Here is a 15,474-nt window from a genome sequence, read left to right as displayed (position 1 = left end):
CTGTGGATGAAGATATGACCACCATAATTTAATTTGGGACAATGGGTGTCACTTTAAGATGTCATAAACATTGAATGTGTTTTGTGTTGCTGTCCATCTTTGTCTTTTTAGATTGTAGACAAAGGTAGGTTTATACAGAAAACCTGCCTGAATGCTGCTTCTGGTCTGGCAGTGATGATCAAATGAAAGAGGAGTTGGCGTGCTCTCAAAGGCTGTCAAACTGCTGTTGCCTGTTGATACAAGAAAGTGACACTGTGCTAGCAGTAAACATTTTTATTTTCCTGTATGAACACATTAAGTTCCCTTTTATTATATGGACCACTGCCAGTCAAAGGTGATCAATGTTTGGCTCCACTCTGCTACAACTGAATCCCATATGTGCTGTTTCTTTAGTCATGTTAGTGACCATAAGGAAGGATGGGACGGAAACGGAGAGACTCCACATTCTGAAAACACACCAGAGGGAGACCTGGGGGACCAAACAAAAGTGGGTGAGGCTTGAGGAACACTTGAGACCTGATTGGAAATCTCACCAGGTGACTAAAGTGAAAGCGCTGTGCCCTGTCTGTCCTCAGGCTGACCTCTGTGTGACCCCTGCTGGGAGTCTGAATGTCCAAATCCCTTCCCTGCTCTCCATGCCGACGAGGAACCACATGGACATCACCATCCCACCCCTCCCTGCCGTGGCCCCCGAGGTCCTGCGGGTGGCCGAGCACAGACACAAGAAGGGCCTTATGTACCCCTACATCTACCATGCTCTCACCAAGGTCAGACTCATCCTGATTATGTTTGGATTAGAGATCCTCGTAGCTTTTATTTTTATTTGTGTTTGCACAAAGCTAAAGAAAAAATACACCTTCAGAAAGCACAAGTACTCACATGTGTAGCCAGAAGTGATGCTCGGCTCACACAGACACCATATTAGTGAGTGGAATCTGAAGTATCTATTTGTGGCGTTGTGCAGCATTTAGGTAACAGTGTATCTTTGCAGGGAGAGATTAAGCTGTCTGTCACCATTGAAGATGAAGCTAACAAAGACCTGCCTTCAGCAGTGCAGCTGTTTCGGCCTATCCGTCAATATGTTTACGGAGTGCTCTTCAGCCTGGCTGAGGCCAGGAAGAAGGCTGAGAGACTCGCCATGAGGAAGAACTGCCTCCCTGAATGTGAGTCAGAAAGCACCTTTATGTCACTGTATCACATCCTGTGCTGAGGTTTTTACACCTGTGTTTAACAAGTGTCTCAGAGTAGAAAGTCCTACCAGCCAAAAATTCTCTGCGATGCATTTTGGGTCCTACTTTTAGGACCAGTTTATAAACTTTCTTAACTTAAGATATCAGGTAAAATAAGCAAGCCATGTGGTTGGCTGATCATTCAATCATGGAAAAATATTATCCATTGCAGAGCTATATTTAAGACTGAATGTCTCAACTCTGGGTGACATTAAGTTTTTTTCCCCCATGTTTAAAATGTCATGAGTTAACATGAGCAATATTTAATCACACAATATAATAGTACTATACAAGACCTGTAAGATGCAGTGCTAATACATGTTAGACATTGTAAAACAACTTGATTAACCAGGGCTGATGAGGATATGTCACCCAGCCAAGTCAAATCGCTATTTCTAAAGCGACACATACATGTACATGTATTGTTTAAGATACATACATAACATTTAGAGTTTACTCAGAGCCTAATGTCAGTGGCTTATTAGTAAATAGCATTATGAGATTTTAGCTATTTATTATTGTTGGCATCATGTTTTTTCACAAGATTGCCTAGATTATTTACTGACAGCATGCACACAAAGCATATGCATTAAAATCAGGTCTGCAACTAAATGATTATTTTCATTACCACTTATTCTGCTAATTTTATTGTTTATGAGGTGATTAATCATTCTGTCTATGACATGCCACAAAATAGTGCAAAATGTCCATTATAATTTCCAAGAGCCCAAAATGACAAATAAAAATGTCTTGTTTTATCTGACTAACAGTCCATAACTCCAAGATATTCAGTTTACACTGATGTAACCCAACATCAAGCAGCATACCCTCACATTTGTGAAGCTGGAGCCAGAGAAAGTTTTTATCTTAGCTTAAAATATGATGATTAATTCACTGTCACACTAGTTTCCAATTAATTTCATGTTGATCAGCTGATTGATTAATGGGCATTTTGTTGCCGTTTTAATATTCTGCATTTTAAATGTTACCGCTGTTTAACAGTCCAAGCACATCATCATCAGTTCAACTTTGCAGCTGAGCGTGTCACAAAACATCCACGTCTCACTTTGCGAAGAGAAATCCTTCTTACTCAAAGTAAATGTAGGAAGTTTAATAAACAGCTTTCACTACTCAGAGGTAGAAACGCTTTTAGGTTTGTCGTGGTAGTCATTGTCACTGGTGTTACAGGGTGTTTGGGCATTACTTGTCCACCAACCCCATCATCATTTTGCTTTCTTTAATAGAAGTAAAACCCATTGAGTTAATTTTTGTGTGTCAGCACCCACGTTCTTAAAATTGAAAAAATTAATGAATTTGTAAAATACTAAGCGTGTTATCAATGTTTAGTCGGATGATGGACACTACAGTTATTAACTGAAAGTGGCTGCCACATACAGCAGCAGAGTCACAGCACAGAACTCTGCCAGGAGCAAGCCTAGACCTCGACAAGGCAGCGTTCAAGGACCCGTGCTGCTGGGGTGACTGAGGACCTCTTCTATGAAACAAATGTACGACAGAAAACAGTCACTTCCACGCAAAGCACGACGTTAATCAGTGTGGATGTGAGTGGAGGTCATGATCAAATCTCATGTCAGGTTTCGGCTTGTGTACGCAAGTTTGAGTCAGCGTGAGCATGTGGAGCAGCTTAGTAAATCTGGCTGAGGTGAAGAATTGTTATCAGACCATATTCTGACTCACATCTGAGTTTTTGCAGCCACATATTAGTCACTTAAAATGTATAGTTGCCACATGGACGCGTGCTTTCTGTCTCAGCTGCCAGTTGCCAGGCTCTGTTAGACTGGCTTCAGGCTGACCGAAGGCTGAACACAACTGGTGTCCGGCTCTTATCTATTTATTTATCTTTTTTTTTTTTTAATACTTACAAAACCAAAGCATGTTTAGATCAAAAAGAAACACATAAACTCTGCCAAGTGTAATTGTATAAATGCAAGTAGCCCATGGGTTCTGTTTTTTCTGGTGTCTGGCTTTGACACAGGTGGTGCGTCTGTGTCTCCTCTGCCACCTGTTAGGCCCGAAATGGAAGCAGACTGATATTCGTGGCCACATGCTCCTCGGTCTGAGTCAATTATTAGCTTTTGTATGAATAGGCTATTATAAAAATATTAATATTATGTAATATAGGCTTATAGTATTCCAAATGATATTCCTAATGTATGTGATAGGTCGGTACATACCATGAATGTATAGATTAAATATTCCAACCTCAGCTGGAATTCGACTGTGTACTGCAACGCTGTTGAATGCAGTAGTGATTTCTGTTTCTTCTTGCCTTCTTTTGACGCCACTTTTCAGACTGCAAAATAGAGCCAGTCGGTTAAACTGAACCTGGAACATCAGCGTTTCCGTCTCTAGCTCTGAGAAAATTTTTCTTCTCGACTGTATTTTGTATTTTAATTTATGTCGTAAACTCTTGGAGCAAGGCCGCTAAACCGAGAATATGTTGGGGTGGGATACTAAATGACGATTATTTTAAGTGGACACACTTATAAACATCTGATAGTTCCTACACTGTGATCGACGAGGTAAGAATGTTTCACGACTCAAACGCAAACTCTTAGTTACTCGTTAGATGATTTCTGTGCTCGGATCTGTGCTGGTTTGTACGTTAGATTGATAATTGAGGGCCCATGACCCGGAGGAGAATAAGAGGATTATTGTGGAAGAAGTGGTCATCCTCAGGCCGAAGGCGAACCCTGTGAGAGAAGAGTTAGATGAAAAGGAGGAACGTGGCGCCGCTGAGCTAAATGAAAAAAGCTTCATCAAATTTATTAAAAAGAAAACCAGGTGATGCTACACCAGTAGGTCCTTCTCCATTTTGTTTAAAGCACGGGGAAAATCTAATGATCCAACAATAAAAATAAGCATCATTGACAAAGATCTTCTCTTGTAAAATTTCTGGTATAACTGGTAACACTGGTGTTGTCAGAACTAACCAGTAGGAACATTTCATCACTGTGGCATCCCTACTTTGAGCACAGTCTCTAGGCACTTGATAAATACAAACCCTGATCTTTTCCAAATGTTGTCCCCCAGATACACACGTCATGGTCAAAGAGTGGGCCGCTTACAAAGGCAAGTCTCCCCACACTCCAGAGCTGGTGGAGGCTCTGCCCTTCAGGGAGTGGACCTGTCCCAACCTGAAGAAGCTGTGGCTGGGGAAGGCTGTGGAGGACAAGAACCGGAGGATGAGAGCGTTCCTGGCCTGCATGCGCTCTGACACTCCAGCCATGCTGAACCCTGCCAGCGTCCCCACGCCCCTCTTGGTGCTCTGTTGTGTGCTGCGGTGAGTACACAGCTGTAATCCACACAGATAAAGTCTGTAGGTTTCACTGTTTAGGTGAGAAGTCCACTGTGAAGTGAACTGATAGGGAGTGAGGATTTCTGCAGACAGTTCTTGGTGTTTGTAACACTGTTAACCTTCTGTGTTTTGCTTCAGGTTTATGTTACATTGGCCAGGAGTAAGAATTTTGCGTCGTAACGAACTTGACGCGTTCCTAGCCCAAGCACTTTCTCCTAAACTTTATGAGCCTGACCAGCTGCAGGAACTGAAGGTGATTGTGTAGTGTTTATGATATGAGGAGTGTCTTAGAAACACACACACACGTCATCAATGTCCTGATCTTAATCTGCTGTCATGTCAGTCGCTTATTTGATCTTCATGTGTTTAACAGCTCTAAAAGTCACTTTGATTGAGAGAATCCTTTAAGCATTCATGTTGTGGTGTTTCTCTCGACACTCCTCATATTCTGCAGACTAAACAACCTCCTCGACAAAACACTGTTTTGTACGAGCATGTTGTTCTTGAAGCCGTAGCTTTGCACTAAAGATGTATTTTTGTAGAGCTTTGAGTGACTCAGAGGGGTTCTTGTGTCAGTGTGTGGATGGTTTCTCGACTCCATGTCTCAGACTGAGCTGTCTTCTAATTTGGCCTTACAGTAAACCATCCACACAAGCTTTGGTCCTCGTGGTCTGTCTGTGTGTATCTCTGTCGGCCTGTCTGCTACTCACTGTGCCAGAACATGCAGGTTGTGTGTGCAGGCTTTTTGTGTTGGCTGGATTAGGTTGTGTACCGCTGTATTTTGGCAGCCGGGAGTGAATGGGCTGCTTTTGCTTGCTCTGTGCGTCGCTTTGCACTCCATAAATCTGAATGCTCAGCGGGGCTGTTGAGGGAACATACTGTCTTTATTTCTTTTTGTCTGGATATTTTCTGAGTCTGGATGTTTCTCTTCTACAGATCGACAACCTGGACCCTCGAGGAGTCCAGCTTGCTGCTCTGTTCATGAGCGGAGTGGACATGGCTCTGTTTGCCAACGACGCTTGCGGACAGCCTATTCCCTGGGAGCACTGCTGTCCCTGGATGTACTTTGATGGCAAGCTGCTTCAGAGTAAACTCATCAGGGCCAACAGGGAGAAGGCCCAGCTCATTGACCTCTGTGACGGTCAGGTAGCTTCTTCCACACCACGCACACAAGTCAGCAAAACATGCTCCACTTACAAGGCCTCAGTGTGATTTAAAACATGTTAGTCTGCAGGTCCTCAAAATGTCTTAAATTCAATTTTGTAAATATTAGCTTTGAACTTTCCTAACTTTGAACCTATGAGGTCTTCATATCCACAAACATTTTATCTAATTTATCCATCTTTTAATTTCTTTTTGTGAAAATGAGTCAAGCTCTTCTCTGACAAAGTCCACATTTCTAATGTTAGAAATCTTTAAACCATTTTATTTGCACTTACTTGTTGGCAAAATGTAGATCTAAGACTCACTCTAATAACCATATTCCCACATAAAATCTACCCCTGCACAAGACCTTTTGCTCCTTCTTGCATTTCTTGAATTAGAAAAAATGATTAGTCCAAAAATTACTCTTACCTTAGGTTAAGAATGATGTTGAAAGGGCCTTAAAAAGCATTATATTAAAGTGTCTCATACCTGTAGACACTCTGGTTTTGGCCATGTCTACAGGTAAAAGGTTACCTGTTCTGAATGAACACGCACTCAAAGATGGCTCAAAAAGCCTGCTGTCACTTTCGCACTTGAGCGGGTGACAAGAGACAGAAGTTGTGTGAAGAATAGACAAACGGTAGCCTGGTTCCAGACCATAGACCCCGCTCACTCAACTGAGTAGGTTTGCATCTCTGGTCTGGCATACTTCAATGAATTTGCAATTTATCTCGTCCAAACGATGGACGGACCAATGATCGCCGGGGGTCTAGCAATTAGCCAATCAGCGCCACACTGATGTCAAGCTGTACACCGGTGGGAAACTGGTGAGGATAGCAACAATGGCGACCGCTACAGATCCTACAGACCACATTAACAATGCTATCGAGGTATTTCGCCACTACTCAAGTTAGTGGAGGACCAAATTAAGGAAGCTGCTAAACTGGATTTATCGGCGATGCAGCTGGGCGTGCACGATGACGGAGACATTTTAAACAGGAAATGCTCGCTTGTTTTCGGCACCCCCGAGGCATGGATACTAATGACGTCAGATTCTGGGTGAGTCGTTGATCTCTACTGATTGGTTAGGGAAAAATCAAATTCCCTCCCCCTTGTAAATCGCCTTCAGTGGAAGCCATGTCAGACTGAAGGTTCTGGGAGCTTCAGTCTGATACTCAGGCTAGACAAACGGGCATTTCAAGCATTGCCATACACCTTGAGCAAAGGGTGCAGTGATGGGACCCCGACCATCACAGAGGTGGTTTCGAAGCTGTCAGACGATCCAACAAGTAGTTTGTCTGAAGCAAACTGAGGCCTTCACGTCTTAAGGCTCATTTAAACTCCCTTTATGTTCAAAAATAGATACATCTGTTTCAAACGTTGTAAACATCACTGCCTTCATACTTATGATGGTATAGATACAGCCAATAGATGGCACTAGAGGGCAGAGTCAAAAGTTTCTTAAAACAACAAACAAGGCGACGCTGGAGGAGGTTGTAATATTGTACCTTTAAACAGAGGCAGTGTTGTAGAGGCTCGGTGACCTACTTTATTACTTGTTTGCTCTGTTCCACAATCTTTTAAATGTCCTCTTCATCTCGTACTATCGTATCTTGCTTAAACTACATTACGCTGCCCCCGTAATTCATCTGTATCTGTAACCTTTCAGAAAACAAATTCAGACAATATGAAGGCAGAGTACAGACGGAAGGTTCCATCCTTCTCTGTCTCCCTACCTAACACTGAGCATAAATGAGCCCTTAGTTTTCACACTAATCATATATGCAGTTTTAGTTTGCACAGAGATATTTAACACTGCAGTACTGAGATTTAATTTATTTATTCAGTCCCCTAACCCTAAAATGTGTCCATGATTTATATCCGGTTAATCGACTCGTCAGTTGACAGAAAAGTGACAAATGTAAAAGTTCATGTCTTGGTTGGTTAAAGAGTTAAAGAGCTCTTGGGCTCTTGGAAATTGTTGTTTAAATTATTACTTTTTACAGCTGATTGATACTTAATAGATGGAACTTGAGGCAACACACATCCCTGCAGATTGTTTAATAGTGGAGGTACTGCGCCAAGAAACACAGACAAGTGCCAGCAGGTGGGCAAGAAGACGACTGCTGATGATGTAAATAATGCAGTTATTATTCATTACAAATTCATTACATTCCAAATGTTTTCTGAAGAAGGAAATACATTCAGCACATTAGTTAGGCCTCGAGGACACACACTGCAGCACTGGAAGCAAGCGGTACTTGTACATATATTTAGTTTACCCCTCACTCTCTCTGCTGGACTCCTGTTGTCTCAGAGCTCATGAAGCTTCCTTAGACCAGTAAAACAACGAGAAGTTTCACAAGGTAAATAATGGCTTGATTCCATATTGATTTGATCAAACAACTATTATGGTGCTAGAACATTTCCTTGTCCATCAGGGCCGCTCCCGCAGTAAAAACACAGCAGTCTGTTAAAGTGACCGCAAACTTGATTTAGAAGTGCGTTCCTTCCATATCTTTATCTTTATGAAGAATAAATGATGTGACGTGCCAAGAAGTTTAAGTTACAGAAAACCAGCTATTCAGATTTTTGTCACAAGTCTAGACTCAAAGAGAGTGTGGACGCTTCAGATAGATGCAGATAAAATCAATGATATGCTATGGCAACACATGGCCATCAGCTGTATGTTAGACCGGGATAGTCCTCATCAACCATAAATGAGACCGCTTCAGAGCAGCTTCGCCAAGTTCAACCCAAGAAACTAAATAAAAAAGTTTATTTGTACTGAGCACTGACTGCCTGTCAGTAATCCCAACAGATCACTTAACAACTCAAAAAAAAATCTAAAGCAAGATCTATATTACCCAGAGCAAGAGAGAGTGCTGAGTTACTGATGCAACAAGCTGTTAGCGTATGTAACAAACATATGTAGAGCAACAAGGTCAACAAGTTTGTTTTGTATCCAGTTCTGCTTGAAATTCATGCCACACACAAATTTTGTCACTTGTGGAAGTTTTATTGTGAAAAATCCTCCAAACATACATTTGACCTTCAATAGCTGTGCACTGTCCACACTTCACAGAAGTGGAGAAGTCACTTCCTGTCATCTCTAATTAGACTGATGCCTGTCAGTCACACTTCAGAGGAGACGAGCAGTTTTTCACATCTGTAACCAAACAGGCTTAAAACTTAAAAAAGATAATAACATGTAGAAGTAGTTTACAGCAGTCTGTGAGCTGATAGCAAAACAACATACATAATTAACACTTATTACAAATACATTCGTACTTTTTACAAATTCATGAGTTTGAGTTTCCAGTGCTTTTAACCAAATAGGAAAAACACTTTACTGATACTGGACCAACGTTAAAGGGGTACTTTACCCACAAAATATTTGGAAATCAGTTAGTCATGTCGTGTTACCTTGAATTCGTGAAAAAAAAAAACAACTTTGCTTTTCTCGCATGCCTCCACGGAAATCTGCGGGCGTATTATTTGATTGTTGCATTGATTGATTGGAGACCACAATTAAAACAGCAAAACTATATCAAAGTTCAGTTTACAAACTCTCACACAACTCGTGCAGTTTAATCCGAGTCTCATTTATCCAGTCGTATGCTCAGTACTTCCCAAACACATGCATTTTTCTAAACACGTTAGTATTTAAAACAGAACCCAAAGTGAACTTGGGCACTTCAGCATAAAGCTGAATAAATGAGACATGGATTTTACTGCACGAGCTATGTCAGGGTTTGTAAACAGATGTTTTGATATAGTTTTGCTGTTAAACTTGGTCTCGCAGTCAATCAATAAAACAAACTGCAGTTTTTTGTTGAGGCTTGCTAGAAAAATATAAGTGCTCTTCAGGAATTCAAGTTACAATGGCATGACTAATAGATTTACAAGTGGTCATTTTATGGGTGAAGTATTCCTTTAATTAAACACTGTAGCTGCTAAGTGACTGACTCACCTGAAAATATAATCTTTATTTGAATCTATAGTAAAGCTAGAGTGCAGAACATTTACATTCAAATGAATGTCTGCTACATTCAAGCCCTTACCAAACAAGTTCAAACAATGCTGATAAAGCCTGTTCCTGTCAGGGAAATCTCTCCATCTTTCACAGTATACCAGACTTGTGATGGCTTTCCCACACTGGCACATGAGAGGTGATGCATTTTACGGCAACCAGCCATAGCTGTTCCTGCCCAAAGGTTGGGCAGGAACAGGGGAGAGACCCCCTTCTTAGTGAGGAGCAGCTGCTCAGAGCATGGCAATAAATCCTAAAAAGCATTCAAGGAAATTTTCTAGAGTGGATACCCCAGATAAAAAAGAGAGTCTGAGTTCAGAGAAAGGTTTAAAGTGAAAAGAGGGCTGCAGGGGGCGGGGAGATGTGGTGAGTTCACCTGCAGCTATACATGGTAAGCACGAGTCAACAGTGTTTGTGTAATTACTCTCGTTGCCAGAGGGGGGAGACAAAAGTTCCACACTCCAGCTTTTAAGTGAAGGACAGTTATCGGTCCACTCACGGTCTAACAGATAAGCATGAATTTTAGTCAGGAATACAATACCAATACCACAGTACCAATACCTGACATGGCCAGCTGTGCATTTATAGATGAAAATAACTTAAAGCTGCACTAAGCAAGATATTTTGCTAAATACAGCTGTCTCAGAGTAAATAAAACATGCTGCCCTGTCCTGCCAAAGTGAAACACTGCAGGTTGATTCTAATTTTACAAACAAATACAACTTGGTTTTCGGTGTGGACACCAGGAATGGCCATAATATCTGAGAAGTAAAGTCATCCAAATGTTAATGTTAATTTTGACAAGTAGAAATGTTAACCAGCAGAGTGAACAGTTTGTTTACAGTCAATTTCTCTCTTCAGACTGAGCTGGTTGCTAAGGTGGAGAAGATGCGTCAGAGCATCCTGGAAGGTCTCAACTTCACCCGGCCACCTCATCCTCCTCCATTCCCCCCGCCACCACCTCCACCTCCTCACGGGATGCCTTTCTACCCCCTCTCTGGCTCCTTCTACCCCCCACCCCCTATGATGCCACCTCAGGGGAGAGACAGAGGGATGGCTGGTGAGTGCAGCGGCTCTTAAACTAAACCCTACCTGACACATGTGGAAGAGTTTGTGTTCCCTGTGCTGTGTCCTAGACCAGGTACCTACATGTGAGCTACATCAGTTCACCACTCATGAGAGAAAAGTGTATTACTGTGGATACACTTGCACAGATTAACACCATTGTTTTGCCTTCAAGGAATCTCGTCACAGGGTGGGAAACTGGAGATAGCCGGCACTGTGGTGGGTCAGTGGGCTGGCACTCGACGCAGCAGAGGAAGAGGAGGCTTCCCTGTTCAAGTGGTGTCAGTTGGGGGACCTAATAGAGGGTAAGTACAGAAAGAAGATGCATGACATTGGATTTTTACTGATATGCTGATTTTTCCGGTTCATTTTGGCTAACGACGATACATGCACATATCTTTTCCACACAACTTAAGAGAACATTGAGTCTTTCCTGTAGTGGAACATATTATTATGTCTACTCTTCTCATGATGGTCCACTGGCAGATGCAGACATAAGATACAATGCTTTCGAAATGTGCACATTCACTGGGCAAAGTAAGAAAAGTGCCACAACTGATTAGGTTACATGTAAAAGATACCACATTTATTTTTATGTAACATTTTCCAAAGAAACTGTTATAGTCATCCTACTTTAACAGGCTTGGATGATATTCTCCCTGAGACAGTCCTGACAGTAGCCAGAAGCAGGGCAGATTTCACCAATTTGAAGTAACTAAGGAAAGCATCATCTTATCAGCCTGTCATATCAGCAGAGACGTTCATTTCGGGACAGTTACAGTATTTCATTTTAAAGCCTTTATCTGCCAGTACAGATGATGTGCTGATATTATTGTGCATCCCTAATTCCTTTTCTTATTTATTTCTCCTGTAGTCGCCCCAGAGGTGTGATCTCCACGCCCGTCATCAGGACGTTTGGTCGGGGAGGCAGGTACCACCCTCGAGCCTTCAAGAGTCAGGTAGCATTCCTGGTAAGTGAGTGATGCATCACTCTTCACATGGAAGACATGGGCCTTCACAAAGCACTCATAATGATCTACGTTAAATTCCAGTTAATTACAGACAGATTGGGAGTGTACGTTTTCCATTTTGACCCTCTGTGTTTGTGTGTCCCTATTGCAGAATAGTGTTTGGCAGCTTGTTACTTCATGCATATCATTTTTTTCGCTAAGCAGAGAGCTGGGTCCAAGGTTAAAAATGTTGTCCTCTTCTTGTTGCATGTCATATTTCCAAAGACAGATTCAGCTTTGTGTCAGTGTACCAGCAGCATTTCCTTCAGAATTTCCCATACACCTGAAATAAAGCTCCTTTCGGGCAATTTAATTCATAAATGTGATGGCAGTTTAATGTGTCTGAATGAGTGCACAGGTCAGTTTTACATGAAAGTAACACCTTGTAACTTGAAGGCAGTCTGAGGCAGGATTGTATTGGCCTGAGGGTAGAAGCTCTTCTGAGCCTCTCAGTGTTGGCCTGGCGAAAACATGTGGAGCTGGTGCACTATAGACCAGGAATATCCACAGCAAATGTCATGGGAATCTGGGTGTTGGATTTGTAGAGGAGATGTTAGGGTGTTAAGAAATGGTCCTGTGTAAATCATCAATGTCCATTTCAGATTTCACAGCAGTCTCACCTACAGTTTTGTGCTGAAGCAAAAGAGTTTGAGGGGCAGACATGTTTAGGCCCTCCTGGCCTGGAGGATTGCGTAGTGTGCAGATGATCTCACCACCTAATCATATTAAGCTTAGAATGTTCAAATTTAAAGGGGACCTATTATGGTTCTCCATAATTTGTGTCTTATGTAGTGTTACAACGAAGAATGGTCATGTTAAGGGTATCAGAGGTTTCAAATAATGAGGTAGAGATATGTAAAGTCATCCGTGTGAGCAAAAACCTCAAGTATCCTACCATTTTGAACACTCCACTTACAACAGTTTTTTCTAAAGTATTCTGGTTATACAGTATGACATCATAGTGTGCTGGATTTCGTCATGTGCTCTTTGCACGCTTCTGCAAGTGCTTACATTACAAAGCCTACACTGCTACATGAAGCTACATGTTAACGTCAAGGATGCTGTAAATTTCTCACTGATTTCAGATCGTATTCCTGCTGGAACATGTCCAGTTGTGTTTAGAAGCTTTTATTAGTGATTTCTCACAATAGTAAGTTTTTCATTACAGTCATACTCCAGCTGCAAGTGGATTGCTAGCATACATGTAGCTACATGCTAACATCAGGGGAAACTTGTAATCTTGGTTGCTGATGTTGATAATTTCCCCCGGATTTTGGATCATATTGCTGCTGGAACATGTGGGATTGTGTTTAGAGGCTTTTATTGGTGATTTTTCAGAGTGAAAGAGATGCTGTTCTCTGTTACAGTCGTTCCTTGGCTGCAGTGACTACACAGAGTTGGCAAGATGTAGAAGAGCTTGAATCACCGACCAATCCAAGCAGACTGGGCTTTTTCAGGAGGGGATTAAAGAGATGGGAGTTAAATCCATCATCATCTCAGACAGAGGGGAAATACAGGTGCACAAGCACAGGCAGTGTAAGGAAAATAGTGTTTTTTGACCAATGAGGCATGTAAACATGTTTTCGTAGAAACCCAAAATACAAGTATGAACCTAAAATGAGCAAACAGGTCCTCTATAATGGATCTAGTCAAAGGGCCTATGGACCTATAGGTGAAATGTAAATTTCTCAAGAACTGGAAAGACAACCTCTGATATCCCTTTTTTAGGAATGTGGGATAATCACATCAGTGGTGGTTATGCCTCAACATAGACTGTATGTGCTTCACAAAGATCCAAATACAGCTGTTGCTCCTTTCTCTGTTTAATTACAGTGCAACAACAGAATACATAACCATTGTTTGAGCATTCAGCACTGGATGAGTGGGAACTAAACAGCCCCTCAGCACGTCTTTGTGCTGTTTAAAACCCTTTTATTTCACTGCTAATTAACTCCTCGATTACTCTCCAGTCTTTTTGTTAGTTACAGGAGTTTCAGCCCACATCTGTATTTCCTCCGTGTTGCACACGTCTATAAGCAGAACCACTCACAGTCTAACTGTCATTGGCATGCGTTTAAAATCCTTTTTTGTCTGTCCTTTGCAACAGAGCAAGCCTGCTCATAAGCCTGCTCATACATCTGGACATGATGCAGTGAAGGAGAGAAAGAAGGCCAAGCCAGAGGAGAGGAAATCCTTTGCGGCGCCGTGCGACGACTCAGCCACGGAGAACGGCGTGGAGGACAAAGAGCCGGACCAGCTGAATGGAGATAAAGAGGAACGCAGGGCTCTCATCCAACCTGAAAGTGCCTTAAGCAGTGACTCCAAGACGTGCAATTCTAATCCTCACTTAAATGCACTAAATGTAGACAGCGGCTGCCATAGAGATGAAGGTCTGGAGGCCGCTGTCTTAAAAAAAGAAGAATAAGCCTATTTTTCTAGAGAGGGTGAAGGATGAATGATGGAACAGGGTTAGGATATCTGGAAAGCCTACAGTCAATGTACCTTTTTCCTGTCAGATAAAGAAAAGAGATGAAATTCGGATCCCTCTCAGTAAACATGAGATACACGACACACTGCTAGTTTACGGAGTTGTTCATCACCAAGATTTCTACATGTTAATGACAATGATACTTTTCCTTTTCGTTAGAATATTAAAGCTAAAGAAGCTTTAATTTGGAAATATTTTAGTTCTTATAGTTTGATGCGCTACTCGGCGCCACGTCGCCACAGTACTGTCATCAAGTTTGTGTTGTCCAGTAACTGCTTAATGAAAACCAAACGTATAACGAGAAAAACAGAATGCAACACATCCGCCTAGGTCACCACTTTGGGTTCGGGTCATATTGAAGCAACTCTGTTCATCAGTTCAGACGAGCTCCGTGTCATTTCAGTCATTAAGCTGTAAGTAACATTTCAAGAAATGGCTCTCAAAATCAACTCGACTGGGTTTCTTGAATCAGACGTAGAGCTGTAGTATTACCGCTTCAATAAAACCTTCTGCATGGTTCACAGTTTCACAGGTGTGTAATTATTATGCATGTTGTCCTTTTTCCTCCATCTTTACAAGTACCCATTTGCAAACTAACGAATGGCTAATATCAGTGATGGCCCATAAAAGGTGTTAACTGTTAGTAACACGTTTGTTCTGACCTTGATTCTTTTGTGACCTCTGTTGCATTTAATAAAAGACAAAAAAACAGGAAGTTATCTACCCACTCTGAAATAGTGTATTCACACAATATTGTTCTCTGTTGCTGTTTTCTGCATTAGTCAAATATCTGAGAAAAAATAAAAAAGCTTTGATGAAAGTCACTTCTTTTGTAGCTGAAAGCAACATCCTCAATCACTCCCGATTAAGACTTTAGCCGTCAGCCAGTAATCAATTTTGAGATTTACTTTAGTGTTGTTTTTTCCACTCATACTTCCACACCAGTATCATCATCTAACCTTTTGACTTAATTCTCCTTTTCATGTTTCATTAGTGATCAGAGAAATGGTGTATTCCCCCCGCCAGAGCTAAATAGGTTTCCTTCTATGTAAGTTGATCAGTTTCTTAACTCATGGATTGTAAAAGAATGAACTGCTGTTGGGGTTTGGTTGAACACTGGTGGATTGTGGTGTGGTGTATGTGAAGGCTATGATGCTTAATAAAACTATATTCTTTTAGTACAA

At 41.6% G+C, this 15,474-nt stretch overlaps 1 protein-coding gene across 1 annotated transcript in view; it reads left to right on the top strand.

Moving 5' to 3' along the window:
* Nucleotides 1-15,474, top strand: part of LOC125890310 (constitutive coactivator of PPAR-gamma-like protein 1 homolog) — a 28,438-nt gene extending 12,964 nt beyond the window's left edge. The window contains exons 8-17 of the mRNA XM_049578886.1: nucleotides 394-487; nucleotides 576-767; nucleotides 992-1,163; nucleotides 4,284-4,533; nucleotides 4,687-4,801; nucleotides 5,485-5,694; nucleotides 10,589-10,787; nucleotides 10,968-11,097; nucleotides 11,667-11,763; nucleotides 13,910-15,474. Coding sequence (XP_049434843.1) covers nucleotides 394-487; nucleotides 576-767; nucleotides 992-1,163; nucleotides 4,284-4,533; nucleotides 4,687-4,801; nucleotides 5,485-5,694; nucleotides 10,589-10,787; nucleotides 10,968-11,097; nucleotides 11,667-11,763; nucleotides 13,910-14,227 — 1,777 coding nt within the window. The 3' untranslated portion in view covers nucleotides 14,228-15,474. The remainder of the gene's footprint in view (nucleotides 1-393; nucleotides 488-575; nucleotides 768-991; nucleotides 1,164-4,283; nucleotides 4,534-4,686; nucleotides 4,802-5,484; nucleotides 5,695-10,588; nucleotides 10,788-10,967; nucleotides 11,098-11,666; nucleotides 11,764-13,909) is intronic.

The sequence above is a fragment of the Epinephelus fuscoguttatus genome, linkage group LG1 (genome assembly GCF_011397635.1).
Source record: "Epinephelus fuscoguttatus linkage group LG1, E.fuscoguttatus.final_Chr_v1".
NCBI classification, from domain to species: Eukaryota; Metazoa; Chordata; class Actinopteri; order Perciformes; family Serranidae; genus Epinephelus; species Epinephelus fuscoguttatus.
The sequence above is the reverse complement of the archived record's forward strand: the minus strand, read 5'-3'. Positions and strand labels throughout refer to the sequence as shown.